This window comes from Ylistrum balloti, unplaced genomic scaffold (assembly GCF_031769215.1).
Source record: "Ylistrum balloti isolate Yb309-2 unplaced genomic scaffold, AGI_CSIRO_Ybal_v1 Utg371944, whole genome shotgun sequence".
Taxonomy (NCBI): domain Eukaryota; kingdom Metazoa; phylum Mollusca; class Bivalvia; order Pectinida; family Pectinidae; genus Ylistrum; species Ylistrum balloti.
In genome coordinates, this window is record NW_026782953.1 from 144,345 (window position 1) to 171,162 (window position 26,818).

Here is a 26,818-nt window from a genome sequence, read left to right on the forward strand (position 1 = left end):
TGAGGACAAATATAAATGAGTTTCATTAAATGCTGCAACCCAGTGAATTGAATTCCTATGTATTGAATATTATTTTTTAAAAGGTTTATTCTTGAAAATACAACTTCATTTCATCAAGGTTTTGACAAAACTGCGAAAAATTTAACAGGAAATGAAAAATGCTTTCAACGAAGATATGTATCGTCATTTTAATTTTACTGCAAATGCCTTTTAATGATCAAAACCATTTTTTGAGAAACGGCTCGCGTGACATTTGCTTTAGGCAAAATTCAATGTATTACTTAAATATCCATAATTGTTATATTTCTGTAAACGTATTGAATTTGACGCAATCATATTTAAACGCATAATAACTTTTTTCCAAATTAGTACAATAATAAATGCTTAAATGTATGATTATTAGTATGTTAACAGCATTCAGAAACTCACAGCTTTTTAAGGCTAGAGTATTGAATAAAGTCTGATCCTAGTGTATCCACGTCATATTTGTATGGGATTAGGTCCCAAGCAAAGGATATATAGTGACTGATGAAGAGCGCTGAACTTCCGAGCACCTGCCGTCTCGTGACAACACTGTAAGGGGAATATGATTCAAGGGATGATAGCATCCCTACCTAAAGGGCTATTATAAGGACACTGAAATAATGACTTTTACCTCTTTATGGTACACCAACACAACCTTGTTTTACATGCAATTAATTTATACGAAAAGATAATAATGTAATGGATATATTTCACACCGTAATTAATTTGAATTGTAAAAACAAAGACTTGGTGTGTATACAGGTCCAAAGTCAGAAGCGTAATATATGAGCTGTTACAGACGTGACGAGCTCGGTGACCCAACATACATCACTCCGATTCATGGCTACGAACAAGATGGTGGATCGGTTGTTCGAAGTTGGAATTATTCTGTGTATTGTGATATTTCATCAATGTCAATCGAATTCACATTTTCGGAAACGTGGCCCGGTGTGGAAATCTGCGTCGGGAAACTCCGAGATAAACCCCGGAGGTGGCCCATTGAGCAACTTTGGGAACTATATACCTGCACCAACACCTAAACCGATCGTTCAAACACGAATTGTTTCTTCGGGGGAAGGCTTCCCCAAGCAAGGAAACAGCCAGACTATGGTGAGTGCACACAGTTAACAATTATTCCATAGTTTAGTTTGATTGCATATCATAAAGTATTTCTCAATAATTATGGACTTTCACCTGGAGAATATATTAAAATACATATAAAGGAAAAATATAATGACTGATGCGGAAACATGTACATATCACAGTTACCCACATATGTTTACAAAATATTCTAGATTTAGAAAAAACGTAAAATGGGAATGGTACCAGTGCAGTCATCAATGCTTACTTTGCATCTAATGAATTATTTCAAAGCACATTGTATATGTACTTGTGAATTACATGGAAAGCCCAATGTACTCATAAGTAGTTCGTTGTAAAAATTATGAAACAATGATGTGGAAAACTAGACATTCGTTATAGCAATCAAAATAAATGTTGCTTTATTAACGCTTTATTATAGCATCATTAAGAAACCAAGTGTCGACATTACAACGTTTACCTATCAACACTAGTGTTTACATATATTCCAAATGAATTATCAATTACGTGTGCCACACAGCAATAACTCCTCTATTCCACAATACATTACTATATCATCATATAAGGGAACACGACACATTTAATGATGAACCCCAGTCTGAACAAATGATTTAGTAGATGTTTTACATAATACTACTCATCCCCGAGGAACATCACTACCATTTTACATCGTACTTAAATATTCTGTTTCCAAATAAGTATGACACCTTGTTCTGAAACTTCCTTTAGTTTTTTCACCTGTTGTGATATTCACTCAACAAATCTTATAACTCTAGTTTAATATGTAGTTATCTACCTGTGTATATGCTGCGATCAAGACCAGACAAGTGTATGAAGTTAAATTATCCTTCATCTTTATTATGCACATTGACACATGCACATCATGCACATAGACCTATCCACGTCATGTATATATACCTATTCATAACATGCATATAGACTTATCCCAATAATGCACACAGACCTATTTACATCATACATATATACCTCACCATACCATGCACACAGACCTATTTACACCATACATATATATCTCACCATACCATGCACACAGACCTATTTACATCATACATATACCTCAACATACTATGCACACAGACTTATCAACATCATGCATATAGTACCGTTTAGAGACTTTTGCACACTAACAGATATACCTACCCACATCTTGCATATAGACCTATCCACATCATGCACAGCATATACACCTATCCACATGTACATATGCTTATCCACATCATGCATAAAAATATATACACATGATTATATGAGTAAATACTGAACCGGATCACTACTCGAATGAATTAAGCATATCAAACCATGATGTATTTTCTTTTTTTTTTGGTTTGGATATTGCTCTGATTTAAACAGTCTGATTGTAGGGAGGATCCAATCGGAGGGTCTTTATTTCCGCATCCGGATCAGGTTCGTCCCGCGAGGCACTGATGGAAAAAATGAAAAAATTGTTAAAAGAGCATCAGGAACGTATACAGAGGCAAGGTGGAAATGGGAAATTCGTCATTACTAGTCACACTTCCCACATAGGGGCTCCCCAGGTGTTCCTGGGGCCAGAAACTGTGCCAATGACACCAGCACCTCCGAAACAACCATACAAGAGTTCAAAGCCACTAACACCGTCTAAGTTTACTCCTCAGGAACAGGCAACACTTTTGCAGTACCATAATGACGTACGACAACACCTTAACCCTCCTCCAAAAATTATGGAACGTATGGTGAGTCACACGTTTGTTAAAAGCTTGTTTATATTAACAATAGAATGTGTTACATCAACTCTCTTATACAAGATCTTATAGGCATAATAAATAATATTCTGTGTACACATGTTTTCGGCAAATTATTTCTCTATGAGGAAAGCACAAAACCCACTTGCTAAGATGTCCGTGTTACCTTCTCAATTTTAAGACATTTTTTTTTGAAAATATCTGTTAAACGCAAATTTAACAGAACTAGGCTTTTAAAGCCATACATTTGCCTTTTTTATTCTTTAAAACTAGAAATCTTCTAGAATCTTCATTGGTTGCTTAACATCTAAGATCTTAACCAGTTTTTCTGTCTACATAACAAAGAGAAATTGTATTTTACTAGAATAATTCTGTAAACCGAATGGATAAACCAATGGATAAACCAATGGATAAACCAATGGATAAACCAATGGATAAATCAATGGATAAACCAATGGATAAACCAATGGATAAACCAATGGATAAACCAATGGATAAACCGAATGGATAAACCAATGGATAAACCGAATGGATAAACCGAATGGATAAACCAATGGATAAATCAATGGATAAATCAATGGATAAACCAATGGATAAACCAATGGATAAACCAATGGATAAACCAATGGATAAACCGAATGGATAAACCAATGGATAAACCAATGGATAAACCAATGGATAAACCAATGGATAAACCAATGGATAAACCAATGGATAAACCAATGGATAAACCAATGGATAAACCAATGGATAAACCAATGGATAAACCAATGGATAAACCAATGGATAAACCAATGGATAAACCGAATGTATTATTTTTGGCCCTAAAATAAAATTGGATAAAGCAACAAATATGAATTTTAAAATATCTTGCAATAATCATGACATTGAAGTTATGAAGTGTTTAAAATATCTTGGTATAGACGTTAACGATTTGCTATCAGGTGAAGAAATTGTAGATTCCATTGTTAAAAAAGTAAATCAACGACTAAAATTTCTCTACAGAAACGAGCAATGTCTATCGTATAGGTCGAGAAAAACTCATTGCTCGGCATTGATTCTTTGTCATTTCGACTATGCCAGTGCTGGTTGGTATGAAGGTTTGTAAAAAAAACTTAAATCTAAATTACAGGTAGCACAAAACAAAGTAATAAGATTTATTTTGAATGTTCAAAATAGGCACAGTAAAAGATGCAGTGATTTTTTGCGTACAAACATGTTAGACATCAATTATAGGGTTAGTCAGAATGAATCATATGATTAATGTTTTCCATGAAAAGGCTCCAAACTATATGTATATTTCCTTTAACAAGAATCCTTGTCTACAAAACACTCTATCCTCGGCATATAATTTCAGTCTCCCATCAGTACAAGGTAAAGAATCTACAACATTCTACTTTACAGGCGCAAAAGAATGGAATTGTCTTCCAGATTATATTAATAGTATACCAAACAAGCTTAAGTTAAAAATCCAAGTGAAACGTCACTTTCAAAACAAAATGAAAGAGAAACATGATACCTATTATGTATATTATTTATGGAAATACATTTGTAAAACCATTTTAAGGACCCCAATGGAAATATGCGTTTCAACGCCTTTTTGGGAAATCCTAGGATATATGTACTTTTGTCTTTATTTATAAACATCACTTGCTGATACATTAAAGATGTAGCAAACAACTTATTCATGATTATGTATAACATGTTATATGTGCCATATATTAATATGTTTTGTATACAAATCTGCACATCTTTATCCTGAATAAATTTATTATTATTATTCTGTCATTTTGATATTCAGATTGTCAGTATACTGTTGAAACCTCGTTAAAAGCATTTATACATTATTGCTACTATCATGTTAAATGCTATTTATTATATTGTAGTCAGATTATTCAGATTCAAATAATGTCACCATATTAATGTAACGAAAGAAGGTGTAAATTCTACAAAGTAAGCATTAGTGATAGAGCAGGTGAATCATCAAAGACACAAACACGTCAAATCATATATTATGAAATATGGTAATTACTGTGAACTGATTTGTAATATTACTCTTTAATTGAAGCATATTACGTTATTGATAAACACTTTAATGTTTTCTAATGTAATCGGGTTTTCCCAGATTCAAATAGTTTCATCGTATAAATGTAACGAAAGAAGGTAGATTGTGTAGGTAAATCATCAAAGATACAAAAATCATCAAGGTATAAACCATGAAATATGGTGTTATTGTGAACTGATATGTAATAGTACTGTTTAACTGTAGCAATGGAGTGATGTACTAGCAGGAAAGGCTCAGGAGTATGCTGAGAGGTGTGAGTGGCAACACAGTGACAAGTCAGGACGGAGGAATAAATTAGGTTACCGCTTTGTCGGGGAAAACCTATACATATCCACGGGTAAGTAGGGTACATATGTTCCTGTCTGTCACTGGAAAGTTACATCGGTAACAATACATCCTAGTAATATTTATATTATGTTGTATATAGACTTTATCATACATGTTTTCCTACTAATAACTTCATCAGTCACGCATGCTGAAGAGGCCACCTTTTCCAAACCAATTACGTGTCGTTTATCGGAAGCGTCTTTTGACACGAGAAAGGGAGAGTGATTGTAACCTACTACCAGTACATTACAGATGAGTTATGTATAATTGGTATCAGGAGAACGTTTGGTTTTGTCTTGAAGATATACTGCTAAAGTAATCATTTTTCAACTTATCGTTGTTTTCGTGGATAGATAAAATCGCGTAAATAGAATTATTTTTTCTTACCAAAATACTGTATAATCAAAAGAAATATAATCACTGCAGACAGTACTGTAAAATCATATTTCTATGGGAAAATCATCATTGTCGTTGGCACTTAATTTCATGGATAAATCTCGCTCACAAAATCCACAAATATTCTATTCCGTGTCAACTTTTATCAGTTTATCATTTCGTAGGCATATAAATTCGTGGAGTTTAAGTACCCACAAATTAAGCGAAAATAAATCAGTAACGAATATTAATAAATTTTACAGTGTAAATTTGGAAAGAACGTTTTAAAACGCTTCACATTTATACAACACCGATAACTAAATACGATAAATAGTATTATCGACAATGGTATATTTTTTCTCCTCTCATGCATGGTTTACATCTCACGCCTGCTTATCACATTATTGTATGCTTATCCGATATGTAAATAAATCGGTGAGATTATCCACATTGTATGTGTTTGGATGTTACGGGAGACAGCATTCAGAAAATGATATTTCGCTGTTACATATGGCGATATCTCGTGTCACAAAGTTCACATGTGTTGGATCGAGACAAATGCAATACATACATACATGGTAGTGTGGGTTTATATAATCACAAAATGCTTTATAAAATCCGTCTTTTGTTAGTATCTATATGCTTACCGTGCCTTTATACTTCACTACATATGGATGCCTTCATCTACAAATAATTAAAACTATTCATGTTTATGTAATACATTTGATCAGAAATATCTTATATGATATTAGAAGATATGTGTACATCAAAAGTCCGAATATGTCAACAATATTAAAATTCATGGTGTTAACATTAGGGTCGAATTCTATACAATTTCTGTGAAATAAATGTAAGAAAAAATAGTAGAAGTGTTTCATAATCGTCTTAATACTTATGTTAATAAATAGAACAATACAAACAGCTTCACGTGAACTACATTTATATAAAAAGAGTTCAGAATGGACATTTCTCAAATATTTATGAACAATCCTTAAATAATTTCTATCGGAAAAGATTACTTCCTCGGTAGAAAATTACATACCAAAATGGATTAGGGTTAACAAACAGAAAACAATAACCATAACACTGACATCCATTACAGCGTACGGCGTGACGAAAAGCGTGAAGAGCTGGGCAGACGAAAAGGCGTACTACGATTACTGGGCAAATACCTGTGTCCCTGGTCAACAATGTGGGCATTATACACAGGTAATATGTCCCTGGTCAACAATGTGGGCACTATACACAGGTAATATGTCCCTGGTCAACAATGTGGGCATTATACACAGGTAATATGTCCCTGGTCAACAATGTGGGCATTATACACAGGTAATATGTCCCTGGTCAACAATGTGGGCATTATACACAGGTAATATGTCCCTGGTCAACAATGTGGGCATTATACACAGGTAATATGTCCCTGGTCAACAATGTGGGCATTATACACAGGTAATATGTCCCTGGTCAACAATGTGGGCATTATACACAGGTAATATGTCCCTGGTCAACAATGTGGGCATTATACACAGGTAATATGTCCCTGGTCAACAATGTGGGCACTATACACAGGTAATATGTCCCTGGTCAACTATGTGGGCACTATACACAGGTAATATATCCCTGGTCAAAAGTGAGGGCACTATACACAGGTAATATGTCCCTGGTCAACTATGTGGGCACTAAACACAAGTAATATGTCACTGGTCAAAAGTGAGGGCACTATACACATGTAATATGTCCCTGGTCAACAGTGTGGGCACTATACACAGGTATTATGTCCCTGATCAACAATGTGGGCACTATACACAGGAAATATGTCTCTGGTCAACAGTGTGGGCAATATACACAGGTAATATGTCCCTGGTCAATTGCGTGGGTACTATACACAGGTAATATATCACTGGTCAATTGCGTGGTTACTATACACTGGTAATATACCAGGCTTTAAAAGTGTGGACACTTTACATAGGTTATATATTGGCTACACCAGTTTGGACACTTTACATAGGTTATAGACCGGCTACACCAGTTTGGACACTTTACATAGGTTATATACCGGCTACACCAGTTTGGACACTTTACATAGGTTATATACCGGCTACACCAGTTTGGACACTCTACATAGGTTATATACCGGCTACACCAGTTTGGACACTCTACATAGGTTATATACCAGGCTACAATAGTGTGGACACTATACACAATTGATACTCCAGGCTATAGATAAGTCAAAACAAAGCAGTCTATGACACACACCTCTCAAATGAACTAAAAGCTACTACTCCGAAAACAAAAAGAGAAAAGAAAAACACAAAATTGTATTTTTCTATGTTTGTATCTAATTTGGCTTGTTGTGCAGTCAGAGCCTTGCCCAAACTTTTGTATTAATATCATTAAATCACTTTGTTATCATCACATATATTATCATTGGAATCATCTTTCCTGATAAAGGCGAATGTCATTAAAAACAGCGTTCTTGAAAAGAACAACAACCGTCAAAGTGAAATATAATGTTGAGGACATGAGATCGATAGAAGGTATGTCTAAGTGCTGGTCTATTGGTTGACTATTTTTTTCTTTCCTTTTTTTTCTTGAGAGGATTAATTTATCGAAGAAGTTATCAGGACATAAAACAAGGACATTCCCAGGTTTATCAAATTCAGAAAGACGACTTTCTTCTTTTTAAGGATGTATTGAAGTCCTGTTTGGCCGGAATTAGGACATAAGTCAATATAAAATAAATACCAACGTAATGGACTTTTGTGGGTTTTTTTAACACTTTGTTATATTTGTGTTAAAAGCTACAACGGAGCGCTTGATATAACAATTTGTAACTTTGTTACTTGAGGGCTATATTTTGTGATGGCGTAGTTAGTGCTGTCAATCGGCTTTAGTGGTTCTTGGGTAGAATTCAACACACTATTGTATACATTTAAGAAATTTGCTGGACAAAGATCGCCTCGAAGATAATAAAAAATGCCTGCTATTCATGAAAAATGAAAAACATCAATTCGAAAAATCAACACTTCTAAATAAGTGAAACATTATTTTTTGTTTTTAAATTACTTTCTATCTCCTAACCGTTTAAGAATTATCACCAAAGCCAAGGTTAAATCTGACCTTAATACAATCTTAAAGAATAAAAAAAAATATTGTCCACTTCGATTGTGGATAATTTTCCGATCAATAGTCGCTTAAATCGATCTCATAACTTAATCTAAAAGGAACACTTCCATTAAACGTGATGCTTGCGAGGTTCCTGTGGTGACTATTCGACTCATCGAAGTGAAAATGACAGCCTACACAAGTGTAGTACTGTACTCAAACGCCTGCTTTTAGTATCAGACTTACAATATTTCGAGAGATGTGAGTTATTTTGGACGATTGGAAGTTTTTATCAAGAACATCACGATCTCACTGTTGAATATTGTTTCTTTGATCAAAATGTTTCATAAAGTTTCGTCGTCATTTTCCCGATTGCCATTTTAAGAGTGCTTTTCCAATGGTATATAAACGAGGGGAGGTCTGATCACGAGAACACATTGACTTTCAGATGATCTGGGCTACAACAAACATGGTAGGCTGTGGAATCCATTTCTGTCGAAAAGTAGCATTCTGGAGACGAGGTGACGCCTATTATGTCGTCTGTAACTACGGACCTGGGTAAGACATGGAGGATATTTAGTAGTCTTTATTTTTGAAAATGCTGTTCATTATTCTGTTTACTACGCTGTTATTTTGAAGTATTTTTTCCATCTGATTAAAAGCACCATTACACGCTACTTAATGACGTAAAGTATTATTATGATTTGTATTTTAATCAATTTGGTAGTTGAATATTCGCTTTTTCGATTGTTTTGGGGTTAAGTCTTCGAAAGTGTTATTTCATTACAGTAAACAATAACACTTTTATCCATAAGATATTCTTCTATATTGCTGTTGAAAGAAAAAAAGTCTGATGAATTTTAAGTGATTTTAACGTTTGCCGTAATTATGTAGTCGGTGCGAAGCGTACTTTTGAAAGAACACATTTATATTGAATATCTTATCATCCTTGGTGTTTTATTGATTAATTATTTTGTTTGAAGATCTTTTATAACATAAAAAGCCAATTTTATATTGCCATTCCAGCGGAAATATTAATGGAGCACGACCATATGAGGCGAAAACGGGCGGAAATAGTCGAACAAATGGTTCTGTTAAAAATAATCGAGACGAGGGGGTTTCTAGTAACAGATGGAAAAGTGTTAGTGGTACGGGTAAACAACAGGTCGTCAGTGGATCAGGTAGTTCTGGAAATACCGTTATAACACGTACCAAGAGTAGGACAAGCAGTAGGACTAGCCGGAGAAAGTCTACCAGAAGGAGGACACGGTCACGTCGTCGCCGTCGCTCACCCGTTTAATGACTCATGTGGTTAGGCTGTTTTCTCCTCGGAATCCATCTGATATTTTCGTAAGGATGACGCATTGATTTATGTAAATGTAAAGATAAATTAATTACAGGTAGCAGTACAATTTCTTTATCATGGCAAATTCTAATGTCTAGCACCTTAATCTTGGTTCTTTCTTTACCATTTCGGTAGAATCAAACTTATTTCATTTTCAATTCAATAGCAGTTGGAACAGATTTTAAAGATCAAAGGACGTGACATAGTAGTTACGGAAATGTACACAGAATTAGCAGATTAAGAAACAAATGGCAATTTTTACTTCCTCGTTTCCTTTTGTTGTCGAGAGTAAAAACCGATAATGTCTTAATCCAAAACGTTAAATATTGACCACGAAATTAATTCAGTACATTGAAGGTCAGTTCCAGTAAGTTCACGTACCGTTCATTTCTAGTAAACGATAGTATTCAGATCTAAATGTAGGGGAAATGTGAAGACATTTGTTGGGTTGATCGATTTAATGCTGAACAGATACAAAATTGAGAGTATGAAATGTCGTTTGATAACAAAAACATGTCCTAACCATTGATCCAACCCTCCTATGTGTTAGAAGAGAAATGCTGTGCCTATAGATTATTTGGATTTTCAATACATCCTTTTTTTAGATAAAACTAGATAAAAGAATGACAAAAGTCAATAAAAGATAACATTTCTCTATAGAAGGGAGAATATTGCAAGAGATAATTCAGAATCCGTAACCCTGCTTCTTCGTTGCAATGATATCTGAAATATTAATATATGAGTTGATGAGTATTGTTAATATGTGATTCAATAGACAGTATATACCGGGTTTATATTTTTAGAAAGGTTGAGAGATTTCCGGGAAAAATAAGACTAAATAAACAATAAAGAAGTGACATAAGATCGTTCGCATTTTATTTGTTAGAATTACATATTTATATCATTGTATTTACAATCACTGTTTTTGTAATACGTCATGTGAATTTCAACATGCCCTGTAAATATGCTAAGCAAATGTATCTTTAAGTGGATGATAGGGGGAAACTAGCACTTTACAGTGAATCCGCGATAATCCGGACGCCGATAGCCCGGAAAACTCACATTCTGTACATATTACCTCATTTGTAAGGCAAATGAAGCTTGAGATAAGATGTTGGTAATGGTCTTTCTATAACTAAGAAATGGTATTGGACCAATAAATGGTTGGGTTCGCAAGCATGAAAAGGGCCACGGGTGAGGTGGGTAAAATAACTTCAATTGTAAAGTGCAACACGCTGCAATGGCGCCCTTCTGCTAAAAGTATGCAGAAAGGTAACAGGAAGTCACTTCCAGGCGCTCTTCATTTTTGCTGCCAAAGAAAGTTCTTGCATGTGGACTGCATTGATGTTTGACTCGTTTGACCGGATGTTTTGTTATGCCGATCGCTTTCTGTCAGACATGTCTTTCAGTAACTATAGACAGGATTCTGCTGCACAGTGTAACATGCTGAAATGGCGCCGTCTTGCTTAAAAAATATACCACTGTTATGTAATCAAAGGAATAACTCCGGTAGATTGGCTGAACTCGGCAGTCCAGAAAACTCGCAATCCGGGCGATTTTATACGGGAACGAAGATTTCCGAATTACTGAGGGTCCACTTTAAGTTTGTTCAGATTATCTAGAAAGATGTGTGATTTAAGCTACAGTGAATGCCATCCAGCGTGTGACCATTATGATGCCAGTATTGAGGTTTGGTTTGGTTTGATATCACTCCTATAAACAGCTAGATCAAACTGGGATGCCTTCCAGAAGTTATCAGGACGTATCAGCGAAATGAGCGCATTGCGTCGAGTGTATGTGGTTTAGAGAACTAGTACGATAAGTACGAGTAAAACTCCCTATGATATCGCGGAAATGATGTCAACTTCATAATGCTACCACACTGGAGTTTACTGCTGAAGACATTCAACCGGACACTCGGTTGGCATTGTACTGCTATTGTTAACATCCACAATGCTGAGAGTAAAACCGTTCGCAGGGAATAGAAACCACCAGAACTATAGGCCTTCCTCGAGTGACCAAAGTCAATTCTAAAGTGACACGGTGCTGGGGAGATGGTGTAAGAGAGCGAGTATGATCATTACGACTCATCTTCAAAGCAGCAGCATTGTGGGAACAGAAACAGCGACGGTTAGTCGTCCAAACGGCGGTTCCATTCTCCGCTTTCGTTAATGACTTATTAATGAGTTTAGTTTCAGTCTACTAAAACTAGGGGAGAGCACTGCACCACAATTAGAGGAGGTAAAAATAAGAAATGAACTGTCGTGTTATGACATTAATGGCTGAAATGAATGACAGAGTTTTGCAGGCGAGCAAACCATTTTGCCAAGTATCGTATTTGCATTTTACCGACTATAAATACCATGACAAGAAAGCTTAATGCTTAATAACAGCAAATAAAAACACATGTATCAATATCAATAAGACTTGGCTCCCAGCAAATTGGCTGTTAGCAAAACGTGCATAGATCGTTCGATCTTCATTTCTGTAAAAATAAACTTAAATAGACACGTAATTTTAAATTAAGAGATTTGTTAAAGCTGTAGCAATATCCAAAAATTGCATTAAAAGCGAAACCAACAGACTAGATGACAGATTCTACGTACAAACGATACCTACAGACTAAATATCAGACACTAGGTACAAACGATACCTAGACTAAATATCAGACACCATGTACAAACGATACCTACAGACTATCAGACACCAGGTACAAACGATACCTACAGACTATCAGACACCAGGTACAAACGATACCTACAGACTATCAGACACCAGGTACAAACGATACCTACAGACTAAATATTAGACACCAGGTACAAACGATACCTACAGACTATCAGACACCAGGTACAAACGATACCTACAGACTAAATATTAGATACCAGGTACAAACGATACCTACAGACAATCAGACACCAGGTACAAACGATACCTACAGACTTTCAGACATCAGGTACAAACGATATCTACAGACTATATCAGACACCAGGTACAAACGATACCTACAGACTTTCAGACACCAGGTACAAACGATACCTACAGACTAAATATTAGATACCAGGTACAAACGATACCTACAGACTATCAGACACCAGGTACAAACGATACCTACAGACTATCAGACACCAGGTACAAACGATACCTACAGACTAAATATTAGATACCAGGTACAAACGATACCTACAGACTATCAGACACCAGGTACAAACGATACCTACAGACTTTCAGACACCAGGTACAAACGATATCTACAGACTATATCAGACACCAGGTACAAACGATACCTACAGACTAAATATTAGATACCAGGTACTAACGATACCTACAGACTATCAGACACCAGGTACAAACGATACCTAGAGACTATCAGACACCAGGTACAAACGATACCTACAGACTAAATATTAGACACCAGGTACAAACGATACCTACAGACTAAATATTAGAAACCAGGTACAAACGATACCTACAGACTATCAGACACCAGGTACAAACGATACCTACAGACTATCAGACACCAGGTACAAACGATACCTACAGACTATCAAACCCCAGGTACAAACGATACCTAAAGACTATCAGACACCAGGTACAAACGATACCTACAGACTATCAGATACCAGGAACAAACGATATCTACAGACTAAATATAAGACACCAGGTACAAACGATACCTACAGACTATCAGACACCAGGTACAAACGATACCTACAGACTAAATATTAGATACCAGGTAAAAAAGATACCTACAGACTATCAGACTCCAGGTACAAACGATACCTACAGACTAAATATTAGATACCAGGTACAAACGATACCTACAGACTATCAGACACCAGGTACAAACGATACCTACAGACTAAATATAAGACACCAGGTACAAACGATACCTACAGACTATCAGACACCAGGTACAAACGATACCTACAGACTAAATATTAGATACCAGGTACAAACGATACCTACAGACAATCAGACACCAGGTACAAACGATACCTACAGACTATTCAGACACCAGGTACAAACGATACCTACAGACTATCAGACACCAGGTACAAACGATACCTACAGACTCTCAGACACCAGGGACAAACGAGACCTACAGATTTAATATCAGACACCAGGTACAAACGATACCTACAGACTAAATATCAGACACCAGGTACAAACGATACCTACAGACTATCAGACACCAGGTACAAACGATACCTACAGACTATCAGACACCAGGTACAAACGATACCTACAGACTATCAGACACCAGGTACAAACGATACCTACAGACTATCAAACCCCAGGTACAAACGATACCTAAAGACTATCAGACACCAGGTACAAACGATACCTACAGACTATCAGATACCAGGAACAAACGATACCTACAGACTAAATATAAGACACCAGGTACAAACGATACCTACAGACTATCAGACACCAGGTACAAACGATACCTACAGACTAAATATAGATACCAGGTACAGATACTAAATATTAGATACGAGGTAAAAAAGATACCTACAGACTATCAGACTCCAGGTACAAACGATACCTACAGACTAAATATTAGATACCAAGTACAAACGATACCTACAGACTATCAGACACCAGGTACAAACGATACCTACAGACTAAATATAAGACACCAGGTACAAACGATACCTACAGACTATCAGACACCAGGTACAAACGATACCTACAGACTAAATATTAGATACCAGGTACAAACGATACCTACAGACGATATCAGACACCAGGTACAAACGATACCTACAGACTTCAGACAGACTATTCAGGACACCAGGTACAAACGATACCTACATACTATCAGACAAACGATGCCTACAATAACAGACACCGAACAAACTATACCTACAGACTAAATATAAGACACCAGGTACAAACGATACCTACAGACTATCAGACACCAGGTACAAACGATACCTACAGACTATCAGACACCAGGTACAAACGATACCTACAGACTAAATATTAGACACCAGGTACAAACGATACCTACAGACTATCAGACACCAGGTACAAACGATACCTACAGACTATCAGACACCAGGTACAAACGATACCTACAGACTAAATATAAGACACCAGGTACAAACGATACCTACAGACTATCAGACACCAGGTACAAACGATACCTACAGACTATCAGACACCAGGTACAAACGATACCTACAGACTATCAGACACCAGGTACAAACGATACCTACAGACTATCAGACACCAGGTACAAACGATACCTACAGACTAAATATTAGATACCAGGTACAAACGATACCTACAGACAATCAGACACCAGGTACAAACGATACCTACAGACTATCAGACACCAGGTACAAACGATATCTACAGACTAAATATCAGACACCAGGTACAAACGATACCTACAGACTATCAGACACCAGGTACAAACGATACCTACAGACTATCAGATACCAGGAACAAACGATGCCTACAGACTATCAGACACCAGGTACAAACGATGCCTACAGACTATCAGACACCAGGTACAAACGATACCTACAGACTAAATATTAGATACCAGGTAAAAAAGATACCTACAGACTATCAGACACCAGGTACAAACGATACCTACAGACTAAATATTAGATACCAAGTACAAACGATACCTACCTACAGACTATCAGACACCAGGTACAAACGATACCTACAGACTAAATATTAGACACCAGGTACAAACGATACCTACAGACTAAATATTAGAAACAGACTAAATATTAGATACCAGGTAAAAAAGATACCTACAGACTATCAGACTCCAGGTACAAACGATACCTACAGACTAAATATTAGATACCAGGTACAAACGATACCTACAGACTATCAGACACCAGGTACAAACGATATACCTACAGACAGGTACAAACGATATCTATCAGACACCAGGTACAAACGATATACCTACAGACTATCAGACACCAGGTACAAACGATACCTACAGACTAAATATCAGACACCAGGTACAAACGATACCTACAGACTATCAGACACCAGGTACAAACGATACCTACAGACTATCAGACACCAGGTACAAACGATACCTACAGACTATCAGACACCAGGTACAAACGATACCTACAGACTATCAGACACCACGTACAAACGATACCTACAGACTAAATATCAGACACCAGGATACAGAACCAGGTACAAACGATACCTACAGACTAAATATCAGACACCAGGTACAAACGATACCTACAGACTACCTACAGACCAGGTACAAACGATACCTACAGACTATCAGACACCAGGTACAAACGATACCTACAGACTAAATCAGACACCAGGTACAAACGATACCTACAGACTATCAGACACCAGGTACAAACGATACCTACAGACACCAGGTACAAACGATACCTACAGACTATCAGACACCAGGTACAAACGATACCTACAGATTAAATATCAGACACCAGGTACAAACGATACCTACAGATTATCAGACACCAGGTACAAACGATACCTACAGACTATCAGACACCAGGTACAAACGATACCTACAGACTATTTAAGACACCAGGTACAAACGATACCTACAGACTATCAGACACCAGGTACAAACGATACCTACAGACTAAATATTAGATACCAGGTACAAACGATACCTACAGACTATCAGACACCAGATACAAACGATACCTACAGACTATCAGACACCAGGTACAAACGATACCTACAGACTAAATATTAGATACCAGGTACAAACGATACCTACAGACTATCAGACACCAGGTACAAACGATACCTACAGACTATCAGACACCAGGTACAAACGATACCTACAGACTATCAGACACCAGGTACAAACGATACCTACAGACTATCAGACACCAGGTACAAACGATACCTACAGATATCAGACACCTACAGATACTAAATATCAGACACCAGGTACAAACGATACCTACAGACTATCAGACACCAGGTACAAACGATACCTACAGACTAAATATACCAGGTACAAACGATACCTACAGACTATCAGACACCAGGTACAAACGATACCTACAGACAGGTACAAAATATACAGACTAAATATTAGACACCAGGTACAAACGATACCTACAGACCAGACACCAGGTACAAACGATACCTACAGACGATACCTACAGATATCAGACACCAGGTACAAACGATACCTACAGACTATCAGACACCAGGTACAAACAGACTAAATATTAGATACCAGGTACAAACGATACTACAGATATCAGACACCAGGTACAAACGATACCTACAGACTTTCAGACACCAGGTACAAACGATACCTACAGACTATATGATACAAGGAACAAAAGATATCTACAGACTAAATATAAGACACCAGGTACAAACGATACCTACAGACTAAATATAAGATTCAAGAAACGATCGATACCTACAGACTATCAGACACCAGATACAAACGATACCTACAGACTATCAGACACCAGGTACAAACGATACCTACAGACTAAATATTAGACACCAGGTACAAACGATACCTACAGACTAAATATTAGAAACCAGGTACAAACGATACCTACAGACTATCAGACACCAGGTACAAACGATACCTACAGACTATCAGACACCAGGTACAAACGATACCTACAGACTATCAAACCCCAGGTACAAACGATACCTAAAGACTATCAGACACCAGGTACAAACGATACCTACAGACTATCAGATACCAGGAACAAACGATATCTACAGACTAAATATAAGACACCAGGTACAAACGATACCTACAGACTATCAGACACCAGGTACAAACGATACCTACAGACTAAATATTAGATACCAGGTACAAACGATACCTACAGACAATCAGACACCAGGTACAAACGATACCTACAGACTTTCAGACACCAGGTACAAACGATATCTACAGACTATATCAGACACCAGGTACAAACGATACCTACAGACTAAATATTAGATACCAGGTACAAACGATACCTACAGACTATCAGACACCAGGTACAAACGATACCTACAGACTATCAGACACCAGGTACAAACGATACCTACAGACTAAATATTAGATACCAGGTACAAACGATACCTATCAGACAGACTATACAGACTATCAGACACCAGGTACAAACGATACCTACAGACTATCAGACACCAGGTATGCCTACAGACTATCAGACACCAGGTACAAACGATACCTACAGACTATCAGATACCAGGAACAAACGATACCTACAGACTATCAGACACCAGGTACAAACGATACCTACAGATTAAATATCAGACACCAGGTACAAACGATACCTACAGACTATCAGACACCAGGTACAAACGATACCTACAGACTATCAGACACCAGGTACAAACGATGCCTACAGACTAAATATTAGACACCAGGTACAAACGATACCTACAGACTATCAGATACCAGGAACAAACGATATCTACAGACTAAATATACTATCAGACACCAGGTACAAACGATACCTACAGACTATCAGACACCAGGTACAAACGATACCTACAGACTAAATATTAGATACCAGGTACAAACGATACCTACAGACAATCAGACACCAGGTACAAACGATACCTACAGACTTTCAGACACCAGGTACAAACGATATCTACAGACTATATCAGACACCAGGTACAAACGATACCTACAGGCTATCAGACACCAGGTACAAACGATACCTACAGACTAAATATTAGATACCAGGTACAAACGATACCTGCAGACTATCAGACACCAGGTACAAACGATACATACAGACTATCAGACACCAGGTACAAACGATACCTACAGACTAAATATTAGATACCAGGTACAAACGATACCTACAGACTATCAGACACCACGTACAAACGATACCTACAGACTATCAGATACCAGGAACAAACGATGCCTACAGACTATCAGACACCAGGTACAAACGATGCCTACAGACTATCAGACACCAGGTACAAACGATACCTACAGACTATCAGATACCAGGAACAAACGATACCTACAGACTATCAGACACCAGGTACAAACGATACCTACAGATTAAATATCAGACACCAGGTACAAACGATACCTACAGACTATCAGACACCAGGTACAAACGATACCTACAGACTATCAGACACCAGGTACAAACGATACCTACAGATTAAATATCAGACACCAGGTACAAACGATACCTACAGACTATCAGACACCAGGTACAAACGATGCCTACAGACTATCAGACACCAGGTACAAACGATACCTACCGACTAACAGACACCAGGTACAAATGACACATACATACTTAATATCAGACACCAGGTACAAACTGTGTCTGAAGATTACCTAATATATATACAAATGATACATAGAAAAAGACAAAACGAAGACTTGGAATAACTCGGGTCCCAGCTGAGCGTCGAACCGTTTTTTCATGGCGTTGGCATTGTAAAGCTTGATAAGGGAGACGAAACGCTTTCCTTCTCCAACAAGAAAAGCGCTTTCGTGATGAAGATCACATTATTTACAACATGGACGAACGAGAATCAGAGCTATTGAACAAGCTTGAGAGCTTGAAGGAAGTTCGGTAAGGTTATTGCAAGGGTTACATAAATATAGGTTGTAAATATATACATGCTTACTGAAATGCGCTTTTATAAGTCGTATAAGAAAATTTCTTGTCAAAATCCCACTATTTGACTAATCCTTTACAGCTAATCCCCCCCGCCCGCAAACATAATAGTAAAAACAAAATATGTCAGTGCACAATTCTGCACGCCGTTCGTAAATAATAAAAAGGAGTGAAACAACTTAAGATGCTCGTCTTTTCAGATATTAGTATAGTAATCATGCTCGTATTTTACCGGTAATATCGCTGAATATTGACGAGTCGGACAAGTCGAGACTAATGTCGGTGGGATGGTTTGCCTATTACAAAGAAACATCCAAATACATTCCCAGATTCTTGTAAGAATCGAGACAACAAAACAAATATGTCGTTTTTATTTCCTGAACCTAGAGTCGTACATTCGATGGCTGACTGTTGGTTTATTGGAAGGGGAGTAACTCCAGATCTATTGGGCTTACATTTCACAATATTTCTACCTTGTGATCTTGAAAGCAATACATAAGTATCTAGGTTAGTATGTATTCTGTGTGTACATAATGAAATAAAATGTAAGAAACAGGTTGATTGTGTAACCCTGGTAAAATACTAGCCACAAAATACGGTATGGCTATAGAGAGAACTTCTCTTTAGCTCGATTTGTTGAGCGTCAGACTAGTAAGCAAGAGGTCCAGGGTTCAAATCCTAGGGGAGGAACTGAAATGGGTAATGACCTCTGTTACATTAGCCCCCATGTAGGGAGTTGGGAATGATACTTAACAATACTTTACAAGCATTACTGTAACCCCTTGAAATTTGAGGCTGAGTTCATCTTGGGAAGGGAAGTGTGTAAATCCTGGTAAAATACTAGCCAAAAATACCACTTGGCTAGAGCTGTAGCACGATTGGTTGAGCATCAGAATAGCCAGCCATAGGTCCTGGGTTCAAATCCTAGTAGAGGCAATAAAATAAATAATGACCTCCGTTACTTTTCTATTACAGACTTCGATACATAGATACATATTGAAGTCAGTGATTGTATTTACTTTTGTTCGGTCAATTACATCAGGAATGTATAATGAAAGGACTACTATAGGTTTATATGAATATTAGCAACACTCTAAAACCACAGGGCATAGGCTTTATGGGTAAATGTAGGGAAAGAGGTGAATCCTGTCAATCATTGAGCATGCACATATACAGTATACTTGTTGGCTACCAACACAAATCTGTGACAGGAGTATAGATAAATTTGATCCTATCGCGCAGGCAGATGTGCTTAACATCAAATATTCATATTGCAGTAAATACATTTCTGTACAAAGGTATATTAACAAGAAACAAATCTCACTGGTTCCGATTCTAGTTAGAAATAGTGATATACCATATTTTCAGGTTGAGTTGTGCCAAATTTTAGCGATTTTTTTTTTTCCATTTGATCCACATATTCACCACACTGGAGTAAAAGCCCCACTGTTTCTGATGCTATGGTAGCCATTTGACCAAAGTTTGTCAGTGAGAAATCTTTTTAATTTTCATACACATATTTTAAATGTATTATAACTACAATGAAAACACAAGTGCTTTACAAACAAACATACATGGTTCCTCTGAATGCATGTGATGACCACTATGTGTTATGGTAACTCTATGTGACTCAGCAAATAAGTTATAATATTAATATTATTATTATAATATCACTAACTTGTGCCTTGTCACATTTTTTTATGCATTAGGACCAGGGATGAATGTTATCAATTTTAGTGCCTTACATTTTCATCTTTTCATTCAAATTCCTTTTCCTGCAATTACTGATATACGTCAGTTTTGTTTAATTTCTGTAATGTTTCACTTTCAATTTCTCTCCATTCTTCTTGCATTGTTTTCTTTCGTACCTGAAAGCATGGCTTATTTGCAAATGATCTTTGTATATAAGGCATGTATATACATTTCTAGCCTACAATATTATAATCCATGATGTGACGAGGAAAACAAATTCATGTGTATGTACTGTCACATTAACGGCAGGTTGAAGTGAATATAGCAGTGTGTGAATGTGCTACTTTGATTGAACTCGGTACCCCTCTGTAGCTAACATACACGGATCTAAATTTTCGCAGCAGGTTAAAGACAAACATAATTATGGATTTTAGACTACCATTTATCCAAAAGTTTCACTTGTAAATCTGAATTTGATGATTTGATCCCCATTGATGGATTGGTGATAGAATGGTTTGTGTAGGGATAGTGAGTTGCTATTTCTCTGACAGTGTAATTTCCCACATTGTGCTTTTCTTCCCTCCTCCGTCAATAAAGACAATGAATTTTCTCTCAGGGTTTGGAACTCTTATCATGTCTATCATCGTATCATCATGTATACATAAGGTATTTGGAAATTTTGGATTTCTTAACCTCTGTGCAGTGAAACTTTTGTACAGCAGCATGCAAGATAATCTTGATTGATATATATGTATTAGGGACAGTTTGAATGTGTTTCGTCATGAAATATTTAAATTATAAAATCAAATCTTTTAGTATAAATACATTATATATGTGAAATTATATATAATACATTAAAGAATTGGAAACTTCCTTTTTCAGATCCCGATCCATGCAGCTAGAAAAGGTGCGATCGAGGTTACGTCAAGAGTTGGAAACCACAGACACTGAAGAAAAGAGGCTCGATGAATATCGTCAAGAAATGGAACTCCTGTTGCAGGAGAAGATGGCCCATGTTGAAGAGCTTCGACTTATACATGCTGATATAAATTTGGTAGGTACATCTCAAATTATATTGTTCTTGGTTTCAGTTTTGTTTCTGTATAAAGAAAGTTTCTGTGTTGATAAAAGTAAAATTTTGAGAATTGACTGAATAAACTGAGAAACAAATTTTGGTAGTTTTCAAGTTAAAAAAGAACTTTTTACCGGGGACAATAATTGTTAGTTTAAATATGCGCCTACAGTATTTGTAATATTTTTGTCAATGATCATCATTTCAGGAATTAAGGACAGATACTGATGAATTTATTTCTTTGAAAATCTCTATTAACAATAAGACCTAAAAAAAACCTTTAATCATGGAAAGTGCAGCAGAAAATACTTCCTGTATCTTGTGTAATTAATGATTAGTTCCCAATGGAGACCAGGTGGAGGCTATAGTTTTGTGTTGTGACTGTCAGCTCTTCTGTCCATTCTCTTCTATCTTGTCCAGACTCAATATAGCTATCTCCTACGCTTCTTGTCACTGAAACTTCATAATTAGAGAGAGGGTTCACCTTGATGAAGCAGTGTGTCATGTATCAAAAGGAAGTCACTCTTTTACTGTGTGTCTTTGTTTGAGTTTTGAACTATATCTTGTGTGATGATTTAAGAATATTGATCTTGTAAACATTTCAGTGTTCAAAATGTTTGTTGTAAAATATCATGTTCTGTTTTTGTAATGTCTGTTTATACCAATGTAAAAACTTCAGAAATAAAAAAATACATTGTAATTAAAAAATGTAGGTCACTCTGACTTTTTTTTACTTTTGACCTACATAAAAGAAATGATTATGGGGGCCTCATCTCCTTCACTTTGTGTCACATGAACTTCATACTTAGGGTATGGATTCAACTTGGCGAGGAAGTGTGTCATGTATCAAATGTAGGTCACTTTGACCAACATTTTGACATTTGACCTACATCAAAGAGAACGTTTTGTTTGGGCTCTATCTCCTACATTGTTAGTCACTAGAACTTCATACTTGTTGTGTGGGTTCACTCGAGTGAGGGGTGTGTTGCAGGGGAACAGTAATTTGCTGAATTGTATTGTTTGAACATTGTCACAGCACTATTGAAAAGCATGTCCTGGATATGTCTCAAGATTACTTTCTTCCCCCTTCCCATTACTGAGCCCCAAAAACACTTCTGGTCATAATCGTAACTAACTGTAAACAGACAATATGGGCAAATAATAGATTAGTTACATATACTGAACAGAAACAAATATCATTAGTTATCCTCAGTGTAAGTTGGGAGTAAGTTTTTACATAAAGTTGTAATTATTGTGTTATAGATGGAAACAACAATAAAGCAGGCAGAGGAAGAGAGGAACAGATCCTTGGAATCTGCAAAAAAACTGTATGAGGAATTTCGGCCACTCAAGGGTGAGGTTGACCAAATGCGATCAGTTATTGGCATGGACAAGTTGCCAGACCTTCAGGATGAGGATGAGAAACTTACACCTGAGTATGTAAACAAGACAGTAGCCTCTTTAATAACACTGAGTCATATCAAATACAAAATTCTCAAACAATGGACAATTGGGTGATTTTAACATGCATAAAGTTGACTTGCTGAAAAATCTTAATTTGGAAATTTTTTTTTTGGAAAGTTGAAAGGATCTTTCTGATTGATGCACCAAATATGACTTGATTAATTAATTTTATTTTCCCCTGTATATATAGACTAGTATTAATTCTTCTATCTAGTGCATTGTAAACCTACTGTTTTTGGTGTAATTAAAGTTTAGTGAAATATCAATTTTGATCTAATACAGGTAATTGCAAGAATGAATTTGGGCATTCAGTAATTGCTATATTAATAACCTATATAAATCAAAGAAATACCTTTTTTTGCAATAATCACTGAAATATGTTAACAGCTAAGATATATAGGTTTACAATACTTACAATGTCTAAAATTAATAAAGCTGCCAGTTTGGTATTTTCTCAGCAGTTGAAGATCTCTGGTTATCAAGTTTAAGTGAACTATGGCAATATTTTATTGTGCATATCATTGTAAAATCTTATTTTTAATAAACCCTGTACACCTTTTATTTTACAAAAATAATACCCAGATGCATGAAACAGATTTACAATAACATTTAACAGGTATTTTGAGAAGCAGAACAAAGACTGGGTCGCCGAGCCACAGCCAGAGCCTCAACTCCCCCAGTCTCTTGCCATAGCAGCAGCTGCAGCTCAACAAATCCAGGTTCCACGCAACAAGCCTGCTGAAAGACAGACATTCAGACAACAGCCACCTCCTATGAAGGTACAGATATTAATTAGACTTTGATTAGAATATTTCTTTTCAAGAAATTTTTTTTTTTTTTGCTTGCTCAGCTACATATAATTTAAAGAATTAAGAATGTGTGGTTGGCATAGAAATTAAGAAAAGTAAAAGTGTGATTGTAATTTATTATGACCAGGAATAATTGATGATAAATACCAAAATGGTGCAGACAAATTTTGAATATTATTGTATAAGAAATTTCCTAATCTATGGATTTATCATTTTGTGTTTGATAAAATTATTTGGAAAGGAAAATGTGAGGTTACAAATCATACATGCATAAAAAATTGTATGTAATATATTTAGGCATTTAAAATAGTTATAACATAACCACTTATCCTAAAAGCGTTTTCGTAATGTATATTAAGTGTTTATTAAATTGAATCATAATTTTTTTGCAGGCTTGCTTATCTTGTCACCAACAGATCCACAGGAATGCGCCCATATGTCCTCTCTGTAAGGCTAAGAGTAGATCTCGCAATCCAAAGAAACCAAAACGCAAGCTGGATGAATGATAACACAAAACAGAATTTTATATTGTAATGTGTCACTTTGAATTCCATGTTTTCATACTTCTTGGTGAATTCTGTCGTTACTACGCAAGGTATAGTTGAGGATATAGATCAAGATCATCTAATTTGGATAAGAACTTGGAAAGTTAAAATTGACAGCTCAAATTGTGTTTTCATTGCATCCCTAGCTTGAATGTCAGCTTTAAGAACAGAGAGAATTATCAATCAGTATCAATTCATTTACTCTCATGTTGAAGGGAAAGAAATTTTATATTGATAATTACAGATTCAGATTTCTTTAGAAACTGTCAGATTATAAATGCTGATAAATAATGGTGTTTTTATCTATTCTATATCATGACATAAATTTCGGTATTAAGTCATTTGTGGTAGTTTTATTCTGGTTGCCGTAGTTTAACTCTTGTTTCAATTTATTTTATTGAAGTGTTTACATTTGAAGAGATATTCCAGCATTATATTAGTTTTTCTATAGGCTTGTTAGACATTTTTTTGTTGTAGATATTAGGCATTAAGATATACATGCTTTTTCATTATTCAATTCTTTTGAAATTGTTTTGCTGATGACCTTTGCAACTTAATATTTCACATGAATTTAATGTAATTAAACAATAAATGCTGCATAAACATATGTCCATCTCATTGCACTGCCATGGTTTCAGACAGAGTTACCTCCCTTTTGGAAATTGATATAAATATTCGGTTGATCAAGAAGCAAAAGATGGATCAGCAGTACCTCACTTTCATGTCAAAGTTTCTTTTACAACAAACAACCATGTTGAATTATGTAATCAACCTGCCGTCTCAAATCAGACTACTTAACAATTATGTTGTTTTTGAAAAGCAATTGTGTGTGCCTATGTCAGAAAAATCTCGGATCCTGGCACAGAAAACAAATTTGAGGATTTCTATTAAATGCATTCGTACCATTCTGTGGTATATAAGACTTCAACAATGAAATATACTTACTTATAATTTGATTTAAAGTTCTGTACCTCAAAATCAGTCGATTGTTTATTTGCCCTTCACTAATAAAGTCTGTGATTTTCTTATGTGAATTTCCCAGTGAATATTTACTACCAAACCTTAGAAAAAAATTGTAACATCAGCTGTTAAGTGTGCTATAATCATGGATGGAAAAGTAAGCTAATCTATAGCGAGATCTCTTGCCACATAAGTACAGTAAACATTCATTGTCAAGGAGTAGTTAAATATACTCAGGGGAAAAAGGAGCAGCATATAAAATTCAGACTATTATTGACAATATGAAATAAACTTTAGTATGTGACAAAGAATAAATTAGATTTAAGATGGAGATTTTTGTGAGATTTATTGTACAGGTATGTCACCTGAATGTGTTGTAAGTGTTTCTATGCTTTAAGTCATCACAGTCATCAGAAACACATTGGAAAATTCAGTAAAAATTTATGTAGGATTATGTTTGTCTTTATTAGATCTTATTCTGGTTTGAAGAAAAACTATTATTACCATGTGCATGTCTTATCAAACTTTGTACTACATGTGTGTCCTGTGTATGTATGATG

The 26,818-nt window shown here is 36.0% G+C and overlaps 2 protein-coding genes across 2 annotated transcripts; both read left to right on the plus strand.

Moving 5' to 3' along the window:
* Positions 1-879: 879 nt before the first annotated feature.
* LOC132563976 (GLIPR1-like protein 1) lies at positions 880-10,039 on the plus strand. Its single transcript, XM_060228729.1, has 6 exons — positions 880-1,102; positions 2,512-2,858; positions 5,137-5,269; positions 6,737-6,843; positions 9,188-9,297; positions 9,766-10,039. The coding sequence occupies exons 1-6, from the start codon at positions 880-882 to the stop codon at positions 10,037-10,039; spliced, it is 1,194 nt and encodes a 397-aa protein (XP_060084712.1).
* Positions 10,040-19,615: 9,576 nt separating this feature from the next.
* Positions 19,616-25,836, plus strand: LOC132563977 (zinc finger C4H2 domain-containing protein-like). The gene is made up of 5 exons (XM_060228730.1): positions 19,616-19,671; positions 22,291-22,462; positions 23,744-23,916; positions 24,561-24,723; positions 25,146-25,836. Exons 1-5 carry the CDS (start codon positions 19,616-19,618, stop codon positions 25,257-25,259), a joined length of 678 nt encoding a protein of 225 aa, XP_060084713.1. The 3' UTR covers positions 25,260-25,836.
* Positions 25,837-26,818: the final 982 nt, after the last annotated feature.